The sequence below is a fragment of the Leptodactylus fuscus genome, chromosome 8 (assembly GCF_031893055.1).
Source record: "Leptodactylus fuscus isolate aLepFus1 chromosome 8, aLepFus1.hap2, whole genome shotgun sequence".
In the NCBI taxonomy this organism is placed as follows: Eukaryota; Metazoa; Chordata; class Amphibia; order Anura; family Leptodactylidae; genus Leptodactylus; species Leptodactylus fuscus.
The window spans coordinates 48,800,341-48,822,105 of NC_134272.1; the positions used below are offsets into that span (position 1 = coordinate 48,800,341).

The 21,765-nt window shown below is 41.9% G+C and overlaps 1 protein-coding gene across 1 annotated transcript in view; it reads right to left on the bottom strand.

Moving 5' to 3' along the window:
• Positions 1-21,381, bottom strand: part of CLEC19A (C-type lectin domain containing 19A) — a 56,687-nt gene extending 35,306 nt beyond the window's left edge. The window contains exons 1-4 of the mRNA XM_075284775.1: positions 21,224-21,381; positions 16,377-16,542; positions 12,181-12,274; positions 9,754-9,886 (exon numbers count right to left, since the gene is read on the bottom strand). Coding sequence (XP_075140876.1) covers positions 9,754-9,886; positions 12,181-12,274; positions 16,377-16,542; positions 21,224-21,332 — 502 coding nt within the window. The 5' untranslated portion in view covers positions 21,333-21,381. The remainder of the gene's footprint in view (positions 1-9,753; positions 9,887-12,180; positions 12,275-16,376; positions 16,543-21,223) is intronic.
• Between the last annotated feature and the right edge of the window lie 384 nt (positions 21,382-21,765).

Below are 21,765 nucleotides of genomic sequence, written 5' to 3' on the forward strand. Positions count from 1 at the left end.
CAAAAAAAACAGGGTAGAAGCAAAGGCATAAACTGGGGTGATGTTTAGGGGCTAAAGCAGTGTAGATGTGGAGGGAAGCTAATTCAACAAAAAAAACAGGGTAGAAGCAAAGGCATAAACTGGGGTGATGTTTAGGGGCTAAAGCAGTGTAGATGTAGAGGGAAGCTAAGCAGCAAAAACAGTGGGTAGAAGCAAAGGCATGCAAAACTCTACCCTGTTGGAAGACTTATTCCTAGGTCTGGAACACGTTAATGGCCCCCCTGGACAAATTACTGCCACTCAGGGGCCTAGTGTCACCAGGAGGGACAAGTATAGGCGCATGTTGTGGGAATACCTGGCCGACACCAGCTCTGTCCTCTCCGATCCCTCTGTGCTCTACAGCCTACACTTATTTTCTCATCTTTTTTTCTGCACTGCACATCTCTTGCCTGCTTCCTTTGGGATCTTACAAGTGGTGGTCCACTTCCAAAGATGGTAATTTCACTAGACAGTGTAACGGGAGTAGCTGATGGATCGCTGTCTTAACCACTTTTTGGCACAAATTTAACTTCCAAAGCCAAATATGGTGCAAGTATATGATGCAAGGACACCTACACACCTATCTCTGACACATTGGGGAGTTCACCCTCATGCGCCCTTTTGGCCTGCACCATCATGCGCCTCTTCCCAGCCACTCCACATTTCCCAAGCTTTTCATTGCAGGCAGAAGTACAACACAACCCACCCCCATGCCCAAGCCTTTAACAGCCTCATCGATAAACTGCTGGCCCTGGAGATGTTGGTGTTTGTTTATGCTTCTGGAGACCCAGGCCTTCCGTCAGCAGATGGCAGCTGGGGCACCTCCCTATGCTGGGCCTAGCCGTTACTACTTCTCTTGGTGTGCTGTCCCTGCCTTGCGCCTGCATGTGTCCCATAACATCAGTCGGGCCCAGAGCTCTGCACTTTGCTGCAAGGTCCACTTGACCACCGACACATGGACAAGCGCCTGTGGTCAGGGATGCTGCAGTGCTTATCTTTAATGACAGGCAGGGTGAATGTGGTGGAGTCTGGTCCCCGGGTGCAAACTGGGGTGGCCTATCTCCTCTCCCAGGCCAAAATTCATGGCAGGAGTAGACTGAAACCCTACGACGCTGCAACCTCCACCCCAGCTACTAGCGGCAAACGCTAAAACACTGGTGTGGGGAGACGTCAGCAAGCGGTGCTGAAGCTCATCAGCTTGGGGGACAGACAGCACAGTGCCTCTGAGGTCAGGGATGCCATCCTGGCTGAGATGGCATTTTTTTTTCCCTGCTACACCTGGGGCCTGGCATTTTTGCGCCTGTGATAATGGCTGGAACCTGGTAGCAGATCTGGAGCTTGCCAGACTCAAACACGGTCCACGCATGGCCCACGTTTTCAACTTGTTGGTGCCATGTTTCTTTGAAACCTACACCATGGTGCCTGATATACAGGTCAAAGTGGGGCCATTTTCGTAAGTGAGAACTAGCCTCTGCTAGGCAGAAAACATTCAGAGCACACTCCTCTCATCTTCGCACCGTTGGCTGGCGGAGGAAGACAAGGGGGTTGGAGTGGCATCTGATGTCCCTGTCCCACACGAGGCTAGAGGGTGCACTTCAGTGCATCCCATTGCTTCACCACAAATGGTGTGAAGGGGAGTGGAAAATGGAGGAAATGGAGAGTGACCCTTACAGTTGGGGCCAGCAAAGGCATGCCAAGTAACACACTGGCACACATGGCTGACTTCATCTTGGGTTGCTTTTCAACACATATTTCACATCATGAAGAACAAATACTGGATTTTTACAAGCCTCGAACCCCGGTCTAGGTCTAATGTCTGTTTCTTTCTTATATTAGGGGAGAGGGAAAAAAAATTACTTCAGTGATACGTTTAGCGTACATAGACTGACTATTAATGTGTATCCCACTTAGTGTTGTTAGGGTTACACACCGTCACAACCTGCCTAAAGCTTCTATAGCTGTTAATAAAGTCAACATAACTTTACGGTATCCAAAAAGACAGCTGGTACCGACAGAGAGCAAGACAAATGTCAACCAAAGCTGTGAGCTCTGAACACCCACAGTGACTTTGGCGTCATCATCATTATAAGGGAGCGGGTGGTAATAAATAACTTGGCAGTGCCTAAAACCCAAAAAGCTTATACAACTATATTTACATTAAGATACACAAATGACACTTTTTAGTAGCATGTCATGAGACAAGCTGATAAGATCTTCCTTTGTGCAGTGCTATTTGAAAGTCAAACGCTGCCTTTATTTTAATTCTGGAGAAGGTGCAGACATTGGATTTAGAACATGTTGTCTTCATTGTCCAAATCCTCTATATAGGTAACGTGTTTTTCGGGCCGAGCTGTCTGGGAACGAGCTGGTGCAGCACTGACAACCTGGGTGAATATGGCAAGAGCCTGAGATGTAGGGTGAATGAATCCCCAAATTATTTGGGGAATTTCCACTCAGAAACTGGCACTATATACCAGTAGCAAAAATTGTGGGTGCACGTAACCCCAATATATTCTTTGAATTCCCAGTGAGACAATGGCACTATATACCAGTAGCAAAAATTGTGGGTGCACGTAACCCCAATATATTCTTTGAATTCCCAGTGAGACAATGGCACTATATACCAGTAGCAAAAATTGTGGGTGCACGTAACCCCAATATATTCTTTGAATTACCAGTCAGAAACTGGCACTATATAGCAGTAGCAAAAATTGTGGGTGCACATAACCCCCATATATTCTTTGAATTCCCAGTGAGACAATGGCACTATATACCAGTAGCAAAAATTGTGGGTGCACGTAACCTCAATATATTCTTTGAATTACCAGTCAGAAACTGGCACTATATAGCAGTAGCAAAAATTGTGGGTGCACATAACCCCAATATATTCTTTGAATTTCCAGTCAGACAATGGCACTATATACCAGTAGCAAAAATTGTGGGTGCACGTAACCCCCATATATTCTTTGAATTCCCAGTGAGACAATGGCACTATATACCAGTAGCAAAAATTGTGGGTGCACGTAACCCCAATATATTCTTTGAATTACCAGTCAGAAACTGGCACTATATAGCAGTAGCAAAAATTGTGGGTGCACATAACCCCAATATATTCTTTGAATTCCCAGTGAGACAATGGCACTATATACCAGTAGCAAAAATTGTGGGTGCACGTAACCCCAATATATTCTTTGAATTACCAGTCAGAAACTGGCACTATATAGCAGTAGCAAAAATTGTGGGTGCACATAACCCCAATATATTCTTTGAATTCCCAGTCAGACAATGGCACTATATACCAGTAGCAAAAATTGTGGGTGTATATAGCCCCAATTCTATTGCTAGGGGACTTGCAGGGTATTTCTGAGGTGAAGGTGGGGGGGCACACCGTTGGAACGGGGATTTGGGGTGTATATATGGGGTATACGGGAATACACTGTCAGTGTGTTCCATTCAGGATCCTGGGAAAGCTGGGTTGCGGCGATTGAGCCAGTCAGTGCCACGTTACACTGACAAGCTTCTCCCTGGAATTGAAGTGATATGTAACCCCAATATATTCTTTGAATTCCCAGTCAGACAATGGCACTATATGGCAGTAGCAAAAATAGTGGGTGTATATAGCCCCAATTCTATTGCTAGTGGACTTGCAGGGTATTTCTGGGGTGAAGGTGGGGGGGGCACACCGTTGGAACGGGTATCGGGGGTATATATCGGGTATACGGGAATACACTGTCACTGTATTCCATTCAGGATCCGCGGAAAGCTGGGTTGCGGCGATTGAGCCCGTCAGTGCCACGTTACACTGACAAGCTTCTCCCTGGAATTTAGCTCTTATAAGAGCTGTTGGTTGTCTTCTCCTTCCTATCCTAGCCTGTCCCTGCCTACCCAGAATCTAAGCCCTAGCTAACTGGACGGAAACCTCCGTCCCCGGTGAATTGCAAGCTCAGAATGACGCGAACCTGGGCGTCGCTGTTCTTTTAAATTAGAGGTCACATGTTTTCGGCAGCCAATGGGTTTTGCCTACTTTTTTCAACGTCACCGGTGTCGTAGTTCCTGTCCCACCTACCCTGCGCTATTATTGGAGCAAAAAAGGCGCCAGGGAAGGTGGGAGGGGAATCGAGTAATGGCGCACTTTACCACGCGGTGTTCGATTCGATTCGAACATGCCGAACAGCCTAATATCCGATCGAACATGAGTTCGATAGAACACTGTTCGCTCATCTCTACTCCCAACTTTAAGAACTGAAAGAGGGACAAAGTGTGTGGCATACGGCAAATTTAGCCCTGCCCATTTTTATGTTGACTATGCTCATTCTCATTCATTTTTTATCTGCCCCCACACAGTATAATCCTCCTACAGTCACCCGTAAATTATGTCCCCCCTCCATCTCTCCCCCAGTTTCATGTCCCCCATCTCTGCCCAGATTCATGTCCCCCATCTGTGCCCCCAGAATCATGTCCCCCCATCTCTGCCCCAGATTCATGTCCCCCCCATCTCTGCCCCAGATTCATGTCCCCCCATCTCTGCCCCCAGATTCATGTCCCCCCATCTCTGCCCCAGAACCATGTCCCCCCATCTCTTCCCCAAGATTCATGTCCCCCCATCTCTGCCCCCAGATTCATGTCCCGCCATCTCTGCCCCCAGAATCATGCCCCCCCATCTCTGCCCCCAGATTCATGTCCCCCCATCTCTGCCCCCAGATTCATGTCTCGCCATCTCTGCCCCCAGAATCATGTCCTCCCATCTCCACCCATCCCCAGATTCATGCCGTTCCCCCCCTTCATCTGCCCCCAGTTTCATGGACCCCCTTCATTATGTTCCACTTCAATGTTTAACACAAAAAACACTTATACTCACCTTTTCCTCGCTCCCCTCGCTGCTCTCTCCGCAGTTTCACTCACAGAGTTGTAAGCGCGATGTGACATCATCACATCGCGCTTACACAGCCACTAATTGGAGCGCCACGGCAAAGCAAGGAGCTGAGCTGTGGCAGCTCCTTGCTTTAGTCGCATATGTATTCAACTCAGATCTGCGTCCTGACGCAGATCTGAGTTGAAATCGGGACATACCTCCCGCCAACCGGGATCGCGGGGCAGGACACCGAAATCGTGAATGTCCCGCGGAAATCGGGATGGTTGGGAGGTATGCATAGTACATAGTACATAGCTGTGCCATATTGAAGTACAATTCCCTTCCCGACCCAACAAATGGTCAAAATTTCTGGCTTCAACAACTGTACCACACACGTTATCAGATATATTAGTAGATATACTGTATAAGTCCAAAATGCAGTATGATGGCATTAACCTGAGAGCAGATCCATAAATAAAATCAGATATCATGCAAGACTTTAAAAAAATGTAATCCCCAAATCTAAATTAATTCAGACCCCAGACCAAATCTCGCTATTTATTATTCCTGTCATTCCTTAGTGTGCCCTGAAGTATACAACCACCTATGTGCTGAGCCCCATAAGTCCCCATGAAGGGGTGCATATGACAGGAGTATAAGGTAGGTAATAAGGAAAGTTGTCCACAATGATCCCCTGACCATAAGTTAATCACATGGTGTCTCCCACGCCATTGTATGTCATTTCTCCCTCCTGGTTTGTTTTAACTACTATGTTCTAATAAAGGAAACTAAGTTTTAAGAAATATCTTCAGATGGCTGAGTGCCCCCCGGTTTATTTTTTTTTTATTTATTTATTTTTAATGTAGATTGTGAGCCCCACATAGAGCTCACAATGTACATTTTTTCCTATCAGTATGTCTTTTTTTGGAATATGGGATGGAATTCCATGCAAACACGGGGAGAACATGCAAACTCCTTGCAGATGGTTTTATGCCCTTGGCGGGATTTGAACACCGGGACTCCAGCGCTGCAAGGCTGCAGTGCTAACCACTGAGCCACCGTGTGGCCCCATTGCCCCCCGGTTTATTTCCTTCTACTTTTTCTGATATTGTTCGTCTATTAAGGGATGTTGAGCACCACTTTGAAGATTTATATTGGACCGCTTGAACATGATGCTTAAATTACAAGATCTACCTATGACTTTTTATTTTAAGCGATAGTGCCGCTTTCTTCTTTGGACTGTTAATGATCACATGATGTCTCACTGCATGAAACCCCATCAATCCATTATATGTAGAAGAATCCAAAAGCAAGTGTTTGAACATCCCTGCAGCGCCACCGCAGGGTGAAGAAAACCATTACACAGTTCCCATTAAAATCAGTGAATGGTTCATGTAATGACACCTCATGGGTCATCCAGAGTCAGACACACTCTTTGTAACTCCCCTTTATCAATTCAGAAATCACTAATAGGGTGTTTGAAAATGAGGACAACCCCATTAATATGATACAGTGTACTAATAACCACAAGTACACTAATATCATATGTACTGTGGCCTCTGCAAAATGTTATTATCTTCAATATAACACTGTTGCTTACTGTGACCCCTCAGTTCAATGTCTGTTTGCTATATTGCATTATTTTTCAATCATGCTTGAAACTACACATGAACCATGTCAGACCCCTGTAAGTTCCAGTTATTGATGATACGAATGAACTTCTGCACAGATAAGCGGGTAACATGAACCATGTCTGCTTAGAAGATGGTCACACATCTGGACAACAGCTGTGGTCATGAATATGTGGCTCATTATTAAAATACTTTAAAAAAATAAATAATAATAGCGATATCAGGGTAGATGGTCAAGGGTTGCCATAGCATGGATCAGAAGAAGGAGTGTGTATAGAAATCATGGCAACCCATAGCAAAAGTCAGAATTTAACTCCCCTTCCAAAAAAACAGTAATTAAAGTATTCGATAAAAACAGAGTCCACAAGTCCAGCTGGCAAGCAGTAAGCAGAAGTGTTGTGAGAGGGATCGGGGGCTCATTCTTTCCTGCACTCCATAGCAATTGCCTTCCCAGTCTCCTTGGTAGGTACGTCATTGCTCAGACACTACATGAAGCTCGTGGGTAATGGTTCTTCAAATGATTATCAATAGAGATATCAGAGTGCAGCAAGATAGTCCTTCACCTTGGCACTGTCCCCTAATGCAGCATATTTTTCCTAATAACATAGATAAATCATTGGATGTAGGGCCAGCGTTAGGGGGGGTCAACCTGTGCAATTTCCCGGGGCCCCTGGGATTTGGACCATTAGGCTTTTACCCTGTTGACTTGAATCCCAGGAGCTCCACAGCTGTATCGGTGTGTTGTGTTGTGCACGCCAATACTGCCTAATCCTATGTCAGAGCAGGGAGCTGAAAAGTCCCTGCTCCGCCATAGAAGACTCCCAGTAGCGCACAGGACGTGATGACATCACTGCATGGCGCCACCTGTTCCACTACTACAGGAAGAATCTTTGGCTGCTCTGCTCATTGTGAGTAAAATATTTGTTTTCTGGTAAAGGAAAGGGATTAACTGCTAAGGGAACAAACTATTATTTATAGGGGGCTAATATTTATAGTGGGGGAACTATTAAATATAAGGGGGCTAGTATTTCTAATGGAAGAACTATTATACGTAAGGGGCTCTATTATAAGACGGGAATTATTATATATAAGAGGGCTGTTATAAAGGGGGACCATTATATATAAGAGGTATAAGGGGGCTACTATAGAAGGGGAACTATTATATATAAGGAGCGCTATTATAAGAGAGGAATTATATATAAGGGGGGATATTATAATGGTGGACTGTTATATATAAGAGGTGCTATTATAAGAGGAAATTATATATACGGGGGCTATTATAAGGGGGAAACATATAAGGTGGGCTATTATTTATAAGGGAAGAACTATTTAAAATCTATTATAATGTGGTCACTTTTATTTAAAAGAGGGAAACTTTATAAGTAGGGTATTGTTAAAGGGGCTATTATTTATAAGAGGGCTAATAGAGATAATGTGGACTATTATATATAAGATGAACTATTCTTTATGAGAGGGCTATTATTAATAAGGGGGACTATTTATATTGGAGCCCTATTTTTTGAGAGGGGGGCTATTACTGATATGGGAAACCGTTTATCAGCAGGAAAAATCTATTAGGCGGTACAATGGTGATTATTTGAATTGTGTGTGGGAGGGGTGGTTTTTATTATTTTGGAGACAGAAAGGGGGCATTATTAAAGGGGTTGCTAATAGAAATGTGATGGCGTTGTTGGTATATCAGCATTTGAGGCTTCGCTTTTAATTTTGTCCAGGACCACAGTTTGTCTAAAACCGGCCCTGATTGGTTGCTTTATACAATGCAGTTTATGCGTTATTGGACTGTAAACCTACATAATTTATTTTTCGTATATCTATCACTAGTAGTGGGGTACAGAACAGTGCAGTAGAATATAGATGAATATGGTATAACGTAGGATGGTAGGCCCTGGTATTGTAGCAGCTACAGCGGACACTACTTGTTGCGACTTGCGTAAACTCATTGATAAGGGCTCATACACTCTCACATGCACTGTGATTGTTTGGCAGTTTATAGAGCATTTACAGCTGGGGAATTCATCATTTCCTCAATGCCAGTTTTCTGGCGTAGAGGCACGGTATTGAGGTGCACATTTGGCACAAAGTCTTATCTTGCCGAACATGTGCCACAAAACCTGGTCTACGCCACATCCAGCAGTTTTCTGGCATGAGTTAGAATGAAAATCTATGCCAGTAGAGTGATGCTCTTCATTAATCTCCTGTTCCCTGCACCAGTCACATTAAGACTGGTATATGAAATTTGCTCTAATGCTTCTAGGGACAATATCTGCATTCAGAGACTTAGTGTTTTTGCCCAATACAAAATCTGTAATGGCTCCCCTACCTACCTTGTTCCATTTAGAACAGTGGTATATTTTATGTGGCAGAAGGATCATTCAGGACCCCTCAGGGTCCGGGTCCAGTAGTGACTGCTATTGGTGATTCACTACAGCTATGCCCCTGCCTGCACATACCATACTTGCCAACTCCCCTGAAAAATCAGTGAGGCTCCTAAAAAAAATGGTGACCTCCCAGAGCCCTGGAAGAGCTGTCAAATCTCCTGGACCTGGTGGAATGCTCCTGCATCCATTGGACTCTCTGTCATTTTGTGCGAGTCACTTCACAAAAATGGGGCATGATGCATACCCATGTCACAGAAGGGGGTAAGAATTGCAACCATGGTTTCCTCCAAATGGTCATAGCCACCCTAAGGGCATCTACTGGTGATTTGGCTGTCAATTTTGGAACGTATGACATGCATATACAGTCGGATTGCTCTATGCCACAACATCTATATGAAAAAGCTCTCTATGAAATAAAAATAATATAGAGGAACACTAGTCCACTCATTTACCTATATGGTGGCCCTATTACATCTCTGTGTAATATAGCTATAGATCCTATTAAATATTGTGTAAATGTTATTAATGTGCTGGCACTTATGGACAAGAAATGCATCAGAAAATGCCATGTGGTACCATTATGTACGTACTTGGTGTGGCTGTAGAGTAAGACAGTCAGCTGTGCGCACTATACAACTCTACAAGGTGCGGACACTTGTCAATGTCTAGATATGACATCTAACCTGCATACTTAACTAATCTCCTTTCTACACAAAAAAATGGTGTTTCTGTTAACACAAGAGCCATGCTGCCATAAAACATACAAACCATACACATCTAATGGTTAATAGCAGTACAATATATCCGTCATTGTGTTCCTAAAAATATCCTATGAAATTTCTACTGCACTTACCACTGTAGTATCTGTACCATATCTGTACACAATCCTCATCTTCTGGGGAACTGTTGCTGGCGTCATCTGGCTGATTTCCATCCCAATAACTGTAGTCATGCTGTGTGCCATCTGTCCACTCAAACTCACCTTCCTTTACAGAAAATACAATGAATGATACAAAGTAAAACATTAGATAGAAACATGGAGAATTGGTTGTCACAGGCGGTCACCGACAATGGCATTCTGCAGGGAAACCTGGTAGAGCATTTAGTTTGTGGCACCACCAAAGGGTACAGTTCTTATTGCAAAGCTGAAGACTAAGACTGTAATCTGAGTCCCCTGTTCACACCAGAAAATTTAGAGGAATTGAGACAGACTTTTATCTCAGATTCCTCTTTATTTTCTTGGTTTTCCCGCTGAGGTTTTCACTCGCTGATCAGCCTCAGTTGACTGGAGCTGATCAGATGAGTGCCTGCACTGCAGAATCCCTGACAAGATCGAGCAGGATTCTTATTTTTTCAGAATCCTCCTTTGATCTCTGCCTTCCATTGTAAAGAATGGGTGTAAAATTGGGGCAGAAATCAGTGCCAAATCCAACATGTGAACATACCCTTAAACTTTCATTAGCTTCACGATCACTGCACTGCACGATCAGCAGAGAGAAGAGCCAAAGTAAGATGAAGGTGCACTCCAACTAGTTACTCTACCAACAGGGTCTCACCACCCAGACTTCCACTCATTAAACCTTCCAACATGTCTCTATAACATGTCAAAAGTTTTTGAAAAGTTTATTTATCCTTTAAAGGGAGTCGATCACCAGAACCCAGCACTGCAGATAGATAGGTCAATTCACAATTTTTATTCCCACTTAGAACCACACTTGCTGTTTTGCAAAAAAAAAGTTGGTAGAGTGGGACAGGGATGAAGATGGGCTGGGAAGGGGAATTGGCTATAATTTACACCAGAAAATTAGTTGAGGATAATCTAAATAGATAGATTGGTACAAGGAGTGCAACACAAAATGAGGTTTTGGTATAGGTAAGGTGAAGTAAGATGGAGGTATGGCAATTTCAAGGAAATACAGCATTACATCACAAACATAGCAGCAAAAAAAATTGGGAGGTGGGATGTGCAGAAAGTATGGCACAAAACAGTCAATACAGCAAGGAGCACAGGAGAATGGGGATAGGGGTAAAGCAAAGTAGGTATGGCATTTTCAGAGCAATACGGCAGTACATGACAAACACAGCAACAATGAAAATGTTGGGTTTGTGGTACAGGTAGTATGGTCCAGAGGAGAAGGATAAGGGGTTCACTCCTCGGATGGGGGGCTGCAGGGTAGGAACAGTACGTCATGGTGCCTTCTGGTGGGTGCATTGTCTCAGTGTAGCCCATGTTGGGTAAAAATGTAAAAAACCAAAAGGACCGCGCTCACAGGTCAATAGATTTATTGGGAAAAAACTGGGGTGCACCCCAGTTTTTTCCCAATAAATCTATTGACCTGTGAGCGCGGTCCTTTTGTTTTTTTAAATTTCTTTCACACCTGGTCCTTTCCTATTGGTGTTCCTGTGACGTGCTGCTCCCTCCACCTAGTCATCAATCTTCTAAACGTAACTGTGAACGGGATCACAGTCACATTAGGTGAGAGGCCAATCAGGTCTATTTGTCACTTGTGGGTTTTTCAAATTGCCACAGAATATTTATGATTATCTGCACTATGAGTGTGCTCGGTGTCTACTTTTTGTTCATGTTGGGTAAAAGGGAGATGACTTCCATCCATGCGTAATCCACCTGAAACCCCCACCACATCAGCTAGTCTTACTGTGGGGTCGTCGAGTCCAGATGGTACCTGCTCATCAGCATAGTGGAGGAGAGCCCAGATGGTACCTGGTCATTTGTGTGATGGAAACTCTGGAAGGTATGAGATACTTGTGGGTACTTTTGAAAACATCATCTTGCCTAATTTGTGAGGGGTGTCAAGCCATAGTCATTGGCTTGAGTGGGGACTCTGACAGGTCTACGCCAGAACCTTGTTCATTGATGTTGGCAGATATTGGAACAGGTCCATAGTATTGTTGGTGTCGGTGATGGTCATCCTGCTGTTCCAGGCACCAGGCTCATGCGCTTCACATCAGTCAGCTGCAATATGGGTTCTGTATCTGCAGCCTTTCTGGAGAGAGAGGAAGGCCTGGGCATGAGGTGATGGGTGTGTCTTATGTCATCTATCCACAGATGGTCAATGGATGAGGTTACGAGGAGTGGGGTTATGTTGCTGGGTAGGGATTGAAAGGGAGGTTGGTAGGACTCGTGGGTTAGTATGGGTTCAATATAGAGAAATTTGCGGGGATTAGCTCAGCTGACAGCCATAATGGTGCACTAGAAGAGGTATAAGGGGTATAAATAGAAGGACAACACTAATGTATACCTGTCTAATATGATCCATACCTGTCTTCTGTCACTTAATCCTATCCAGATATCTGTGGGTATTCCTGGGACTTGGCTGTTCACAAGATCAAACACAAAAATATTTTCTTCCCAGCTGAGAAGATAAAACATACAAAACTGTTAGGTAGCACTATATCATCTTATATACATCCATGCGTCCTTCACACATGTGGTTTTCCCAAGTAGCAGACCCTGGTACCTCTGCTGTCATGTTTTGTATACCGATACCTTATCGTTTGGATCTAATTATTTGTGTTACATAAAACATGCACAGTTAGAGGAATATTCATTATGTAAGACGCTAAAATATCAAAGTCCACCTTGATACTGAGTCTGAATCTACATAGAAAGTTGCATAACTTTGTAAATCTATTACATTACTTATTTTGCCTGACTTTTCATGACTTTCTGTCTTGCAGCCCGCAGCTTCATTCTGGACACCACTGGTGTAATGGGCAGCGGATTGTGGGCCCATTGTGCTACCAAACCAGTATGGCTTGGAGCATTGTCTATGCAGACTCCCTGGTCTTCACCCTTTAATCCCCATATGGGAATATGAGCTTTGCTGTGGGGACTCTGGAAGGTTGCTAAGGATCAGGAAAATTTCATTATGTTAATGTAGGCTTAGGGAGCGTTCACATTACCGTCAGTGTCCGACAGGTAGTGTCCACTGCGAATGTCCATTCAAAATCTTGCATGGACATTAGCAGCGGACACTAGCTGTGTCCGTGACATTTTTCATTCATTTAAATGGACATCGGGTGTGTTGTTTTACACTCCGTGCCTGTCCTTAAGTGTCCATTCGTAAAGATGTCTGACTTTTCAAGCGGACAGAAAAAACCTACATGTCGGGTATGAATGGAAGCTGAGCAGGTAAGTATAATAATCCTTAAAGGAATAGGATCACTCACAGAGGAAACCAGGCAGCTAAATCTGCAGGGAAAGGCAGTATGCTCACAAGCGTAGAGCATTGGCAATACAATTGGCAACAGTCAGCATGACTGACTGATTGACGTATCTACAATTCAACAGACAAGTTAGTTTTTTGTTGTAGTAGATTACTACACAAGTAGAAACTTATTTCTTATCAAAAACTAAAACACTGAAAATAGGTTATTATGAGATATTATGACCTGAAGAATTGTAAATGCAGCTCTGGAGTATAATATGGGCTATAAATTGGGACCAGTACAACATACAATGTATGTCAAAAGTTATATATTTTATGTAGAATATATTTATTCATATACATTGTATTGGTAATGAAATGGAAACATATTGTTTAAAGGGTTACTCCCATCATAATAATGATCACATTTCACTTTGATATGCCATAACATTATTATTGGTGGGAGATAGTAGGACCCCTACTTATCCTGAGAATTAAGGAGACACAGTTTTGGTGTTGTGCCTTTTTCTCTGTTAGTCTTTACCGAAAGACAAAAATTATCCTAAGGACACACATAATGTTGCATAAATGCATATGGCCATCTTCCCAACCAGACTGTTGTAGGCCCCTGGTGGATTTCCAAGGCACTCCTAGGTGTCGGGAATTGCTGGTCTATAGTAGGAGCTATCTGCTCATGATTTGCTCTGACCACTGATCCCACTGGCCCTGAGAATGAAGGCGGCTGCAGCATTGGTGGTAGGACTGCACCCCTTTCTTTATTTTCCCTGCTCATGGGTACTCGTGGTCACCTGACTATGCAGGAAATATATAGAAAGGGATATTTCACTACACCAACAATGGGTCAGGATAGCTGTCGTCCCAGAAATCAAAATCTCAGTCATTATCATCCTAGTGAACATCATTATTTTACAAGATGAGAAAACCGCTTTATGCTAAGGCCCCACATTGTGGAAACGCAGCTTTTTTGTTGCAGATTTTGTTGAGTGTTTTTGAGTGAAAGTCACAAGTGAATATAACAGAAGAGAAATGTCTAAGAGCTTACTTTAAATTTTCAATTTCTTTTCAAGGCACTCCTGACTTTGGCTCGAACAACCGCACCTGAAATATAAAACACTGCGATTCCATAATGTGGAGTCTCTACTTTAAAACGTAACTACACTTCTGGACAACTTTTGATTTTCCAGTAGTATTTGTGTCATTAATAAATTTAATGATGTACTTTCTCTACAGGTTTTGGCTGCTTTCTGTGCAATCCTGCATCTCTTTATACCATATTGAGAGCTGTTCCTGCCTCTGACTGAGTAGCTGTGTTTCACTAACTGGATGCAGGATTTCACAGAAAGGAGCCAAAATTTATTAATAAATAGAGATGATCGAACAGTGAAATATTCAATATTCGTTATTCGTTTTGAATAGCCCCTCAATGTTTGATTATTCGAACGAATATTGAACCCCATTATAGTCTATGGGGAAAAACATTTGTTTCAGGGGAACCCACAATTCGACTCAGGAGGGTCACCAAGTCCACTATGACACCTCAGGAAATGATGCCAACACCTCTGGAATGCAACTGGGACAGCAGGGGAAGCATGTATGGGGGCATCTAACACGCCCAAGTCACAGTTTTTACCCCACCATCACAACCTATCAACTGAACACTTTCCACACTCAAAAAACCACTATGAAAGTTGAAAAATACCTGGAAACCTTCTTTCCTCCCAAATTGGATGGACAGAAACCCAAATTTTAAGCTAAAGAAACATTACCAAGCACCCCTTTAAATCACATTGCCCATGACGATCACAGATGGAATAGGCAATGGGAAATTCAACAGTACCCAGCCTGAACTGTCATTGTGTGTGTGATGTGGTAATCACTCTCATTGTGTGGGATTGATGCAGTGGATTGGAGTGAGGAACCAGACATTGACCTTGATTTTGATTGGAAAATTTATAACATTTTGGCATCAAGTCCTGGGGGTAACTTTTATTTAGAGGACCGCAAAGGGGGAGAATTGGCTGCAACCACTACTACCGGTAATGGTCCTCTAATATCGGACTCTACATTACCTCTACAGGGTTCTGATCAGGTGTTAATAGTCCAAACAACATGCTCCAGTACTTTAGATGTAGATCAGGAACCACTTTCCCTTTCGACACCAGATTTAACCAAGCTTCATCATCATCATCACCATCATCATCATCATCCTGCTGAGATGGAGCCACTATAGGAAACCTTGCCTTCCAAGGCATGTTCTGGAGCTGTGACTGAGCCAAATCTAAACACAGAGTCCTTTGGAATTGAACAAAATTCACCAGCAGTGTTTTTGGCCCTTGGGGTGAGTTGAGCCTTGCACCAGCACGTGTCCCGTAACATCAGGCGGGCCCTAAGTTCTGTGCTTTGCACAAAGTTACACTTCACCACGGATCAACTGCATATATTATACCAAGTCTGAAGAAGGCCTAGAAAGGCCAAAAACGTTTACTGCACCAAGCAATGTATACTTTTTTAAAATAAACACACATTCAAGCATTCTTCGTGAATCCAGTGGGATTTCTATCCCTACCTAGTTCACAGTCTTAAATTTACCGAATGTTAAATCCACCATTCGTATAAATTGGAGGTCACCTGATTTAGCCAGCCAATTACTTTTTCCGATTTTTTTATTTTTTATTTTATTTTTTTTTTCGATGCCTCCATTGTCGTAGTTCCTGTCCCACCTCCCCTGCGCAGATATTGGTGCAAAAAAAGCGTCAGGGAAGGTGAGAGGGGAATCGAATTTTTAGTGTTTGCCTCGTGGTATTCGATTGGAATACGAACGGCCTGATATTCGATCGAACAGTGTTTGCTCATCTCTATTAATGACAAAAATATTGCCAGAAAATCAAAAGTTGTCCAAAAGTTTAGCTACACGTTAAAGGAACTCTTTCAGCAAAACCAATACTCTGTGTTACATAAAGTTCAGGGCATGATGGGGCAGTCCATGACAAAGTCCACCAAACTTGAGTCTTTGAGTCCTTCATGGACCATCAGGCTATGCAGTAGGCATGATATATAAATATTTCCTGGACTGTTTCTTTAAATTCCTCCCCAAATCTCCCATTGTATTGTCTAGAACTCTACAGACATCAGTTATTGCAAGCAAAGGTAACTATGGAGAAGTAAAGTCGAGCTGTTTTATGCCTTTGCAGTGCTGATGCACATTATATACGTAGTTGATAGAAGCTGAAAGTAATAAACATCACTCATATTTTGGCTCCTGCAGAGAAGCGGCTATATACAATACCTGTGGACAGAAACTAATTTGGCAGTCGTCCTGCCGAGCGAGAACTCAGCACAGTAAAAGTCTGCTTCTGCCCATGTTTTATTTATTGGAAAGAACCTGTAGCAGTTCCCGTTATACTCGGTCCAAAACAGAGGACATGTATATGGCTGGCTGATATCTGTGAAAGCTGAGACACAAAAAGAGAAAGCGATTATATTGTCAGCCTTATTATTTCAGAGCAGTCATATATTACATCATGTGTATATATTGTATACATTGTGTCCATTACATTTACTACAGCTGCTGCAAAACAGATCTGCATTTTTAGCCTCAAGGCTTGTTTTCCTTCTAAATTAATGGAATAATCTTATTGCAAAATATTTCTGGGTAAGGGGTTTGTCATAAAATTGGTGGTCTTTTGGAGAGGTTTCACTGTACATGACATTGATACATTCTTATGACATCTTATGTTACCGGACAGCCCTAACCACTTGGCATTAAAGTAAAGTTAAAGGGGTTGTCCCATAACAAGGATCCTCTCTATACTGCTAGTTTATGTGGATTTAAGACTTTTCCTAAATACATTGCTTTATCAAAACTGCTTTGTTTGGCCGTTATCTTAATTTATTCACTTCATTGTTTACACTCAGTTTCTATGGCCAATGGGCTTATCTGCTCATTTCCCAAGTGACAGAGCTGCCTGCTCTCAAGAGGGAGGGGCTGAGTGCTCAGCAGCAGCTCTGAGCTGTTTATGTCTGACAAGTAACAGAGCTCCTCAGATAGGGGAGGTGACAGCTCCGGGATTTCTGAACTCTATCTTTAGCTCTTCCACTTATCAGCTGGTTTAATTGAATTTGGCTGATAAGGCTGAGATAGGGAGTCCGGTACCACTGTATGTAATGCAAGCTGACTCAAATCCAGCTCAGCTACATCAGCTTCATACTGTGGTAATGCATTTACAACCAATCCCTCATTACTAATTGCAAACATAGCAGCAGAGCAAGTGAAATCCCGCCCACCAATGTGCCGAGAAAACCAGGAAGTGAACAGAGCACAGAGCCTGTAGGTTGGTGAACAAGGGTTATGGGAATACCCTTTAAAGGACCAATGGAGCTTATCAGTTTCTGGAGAAGAAATGATGGACTGCCAAAAGCGATGTAGAATTTCCTAGCTATGTGGCACTGGCTTAGTATCTCAGGTGGTCTTCATGGTAGCTGGTTTGAAGTTATGATCCCATAGAAGTTGTTAGCATATAAATAAATGAAGCCTCTCCATAGGACCACCTCTCTGAAAAGACCATCCACCCACCTAGACTAAATCTTTCTGTCAAGGTTTTTCAGCTTCTTTGTATCCTATATACTATATCTTGGTATTCTAATTTGAGAGGGTCGCCCCTCTAGAAGTCAGTTTTCAATGAAATTTTGAGCAGTCATCTCAAGAAAGTTTTCACAATATATAATACAGAATATAATAGATAAATAGATAAATAGATAAATAGATTTAGCCACATCTGTCCATTATAGATGGATGTTGTAATTTGCACATATCTTCTGATAACATTATCACTGCTATGTTTATAAATTGGTGTCACTTGCTCTTTAAGTAAAATTGAGAGAATATGACATATAATTTGCATTGCTGCCAATATTCGTAACTGAAATGTTGACAAACTTAGTAATGGCATAGATCCAGAAATATCCAAGCAAATCCTCCAAACACTTGTGTTCCTCTTCTAAGTTCTCTAATTCAGAAGTACCCGAGATTAAGATGGTTCTGCTAGCTGTAAATTTCTGTATGTTATTTCTCTACGTTCCATTTTGTCTGTCTCAAATGTTCTTGGAAATACTGAAAATGTCCCTTGGGATGTGATGGATTTATGCTGGCTGCTAGAAGGCAAGCAAAAATCAAGGCATAATAACATGTACAATATTTTACACAAATGGTAACTAAACACCTTCTAAACTACTGTACCATGTTCCTAAAATAACATTGTCCATTAGAGGATTCTTTGTTTCAAGTTAATTCACTTGAATATATTATTGCCCCTGCATACTGTACTGTATTGACTGTATGGCTTTGCCTGCCAATGAAACTTAGACAGGACAAGTTGCAGAACAGTGGCATCCTAACCGTCAGGACCCCCACTAAAACAAAAACAGGAAATTTTGCACCTAAGTGTGAATGGAGTAGTATTTGAGCAGACACACTCCTCCTCCATTTTTTTCCTATGAGACCTATGTAGATAGTACAGCACTGAGAGGATGGTGCGGGTTCCAGTGGTTGGACTCCTCTCTTCATCCCAATCTGCTACTTATTCCGTAGCTGGTGGATAGGGACTAATTTGCATTGGTGGGTAAACCCTGTTGGCTTCAGTATAAAGTTGAATATCATTAAGACACCCAATGATGCCACTTGTTATGTCCCATGCTGCTCTATTACACTCGATGGGACTGCTGAAGACAGCCAAGTAGAACACTTAGCTATCTTTGATACACTAAAAGAGTTGAATGCAGAGAACATGGAGAACATGTGCTTCTTTCAAATTGAGGAACATGGGACTTTGTTTTTGTGATCGATGGAGATATCAGTGGTGGGAGTTCCAGCAATTGGAAAACTATCCATTATCCAGTGCCCTTGTACGTTGGGTAATCCCTCTAATTCACAGTGGGTTGGGTCTACAAGTAGCTGGCTATAGGTGGAAATTGATTGTCCAATTGTCTACAATTTAGCATTTTAACACATGTAATTGTTTGCAGAACAACAAGCCAACTGTGACTGGCAAGTTATGTAGCCATTTTAATATTTCTAGTGTATGAGCAGCTTGAGATAGTTGTGTTTCCAATCTGTCAATTTTGTAGACACAATGGTGAAAACACAAGACATCAGTATCCAAATTAAGTATAAGGAAAATGTTTGTTAAAAAGGTATCAACTACTGAAGATTATCAAGTTTTCGTTTTTTATATATCCAAATTAAGTCAAAGTCCACTTTTACAGCACTATAAAGACTATATTAAGCTACGGCCACATGTAGCAAAAAAGCTGCTTTTTTGTTGCAACTTTTGCTGTGGTTTTTCCAAGCAAATGGAAATATAAAGGAAGCTCTTATACTTCTCCCTTCTGCTCAACCCACTCTTGGCTCTGGCTGATAAAAACACAATAAAATCTGTAACAAAAAAGCAGTTTTACCACAATGTGGGGCCTTAGCCATAAAGAGGTTTTCTGATATCCTAGAAAATGTGACCAGGGGCAAAGAATAGTATAAACACACAACAGAATCTATATTCATCAGTTATCAATCTCGAGGTCTCCAATGATCTTTGTTTTGCTGATTGCAGCAATGATGTCCTTAGTGGTGTATGACACATTTGGCTGCTTGACATGTGAGCAGACAGAGATGTCTTACTGTAGCCAGGTAAACAAAGATCAACAGATTTCCTCTCTCTGGCCACATTTTTATAGTTTTGAAAGCCTCATTGTATGACCAGCTATCCCTTCTATCAATACTTTGCCTCCTTTCCAAGCAGTGGCATTTCAATAATAATCACACACACAGTTGTGGGAAATTTCACTTTCTTTATGGTTGACTTTTTCACTCAAGAACAGATCCATGGACCAACCACATCCTCTACTGAGTTCGGCAGGAGACCAATAGCTTAGGCTCTATTCACACTGTGTTCAGGGATTACATTCAGTGTACAAGTTTGAAGAGTATCATTAAATATACGTCAAAAACAGACACAACTGTACAGTACTATAGCCATTGCTTACCATTATAAAAAATATAAACAACACAATACTCATGTTTTGTAGGACCCTGATGAATTGAAAAGACTTTGACTATGTTTAATAAAATACTGTATATACATATTATAACTGTGTCATATATTATATATTGTATGGTACCGTTCATTACAGAATAGTCATAGTGATTCCTACGTAAACGCTGTATTAGAGGATAGTCATAGTGATTCCTATATAGATGTCTCATTAGAGTCTAGTCATGCATTTCTATATAAATGTTTCATTAGAGGTTAGTTCTATATAAACACTCCATTAGAGGGTAGTCGCAGTGATCCCTATAAACAGTAAACACTTAGGGGATAGTTATAGTAATTCCTATATAAATGCTTTATTAAAGGATAGTTATAATGATTCCTATGTAAAGACTCCATTAGAGGATTGTCATAGAGTGATTCCACTATAAACACTTCATTAGAGGATAGTCATAGTGATTCCTATATAAATGCTTTATTAGAGGATAGTCATAGCAGTTTCTATGTAAACACTGTATTAGTGGATAGTCATATTGATTCCTATATACAGTAAACACTTCATTAGAGGATAGTCATAATAATTACTATTTAAAGACTCCATTAGAGGATAGCCATAGTGATATAAACCCCCATTAGCGGATAGTCACAATAATTGCTATATACAGTAGACACTTCAATAGGGCATAGCCTTTTGTTACTTTAAACTTGAAAAATGGAGCTTCACTAATAACTAAGACCTTTCAGTGTAATGGCGTTGCTACATATGTTGCATAGTGATACAACTTCCCATATCATACAATGGCCTAAACTGAGCTCATTTCATTATGTCTGAAATAATACAAATATATCATATCAACATATATTAATGTTGCCATTGGAAAATATTGGAAATAACTTTAATGATAAAAAAAGATATAAATAAGAAACTTATATTATCAAAGAGACTAAAGCATTCCATATACAGTAGCAACCCTAGAGGGTAAGTATTGTAGCAGCAACTGATGGACTGAATCCATGTCAGTATTATGTGACAGAGTTATAGAATATTAACTCAATATGTAGGGTCCTAAAAATAAAAAAGGAGTGCACTCACCTTGACTGAGTTTAATCTCGGTCTGGGGGAAAGCTTGTGCTGTTAGTATGATTAATGCAAGGGCTGTGAGCATGTCCCATTGCAGGGACGCAGTCAGACAGTGCCTCATTTTCAGGTTTTAAGACCGCTTCAGTGAGATGTCAAAAAGTGTTGCAGTCAGACTTGGAAGGCTTTTCTGTGCACATTAAGTTTCCTACAGCAGATGTACTCCTCATGCAGAACACACCCCTCCAAAGTGTCAACCACTTGTGGGATAGGCTGGACGGACTTCTCCTAGTGTTTTACCAGCTCCCGAACAGTGAAATCTCACTGCCCCACTAGGTCCATGGTTTAGCTTAGAAGAAATGACCCTTTGACCCAAGCCATTTGTGAAGAGGAATTTCAATGTAATACAATCACTGAGTTTGTAAGTGTGGCCCAAACCCCACAGTGACTTGCATGACAAATCTGTTAGCCTTAGGATGGGGAATTAGGAAGATCTATGGTATTTATTTAGCCATAATTGCAGTTGACACGTTAGTAACTTTTTTACTGGATTTTGT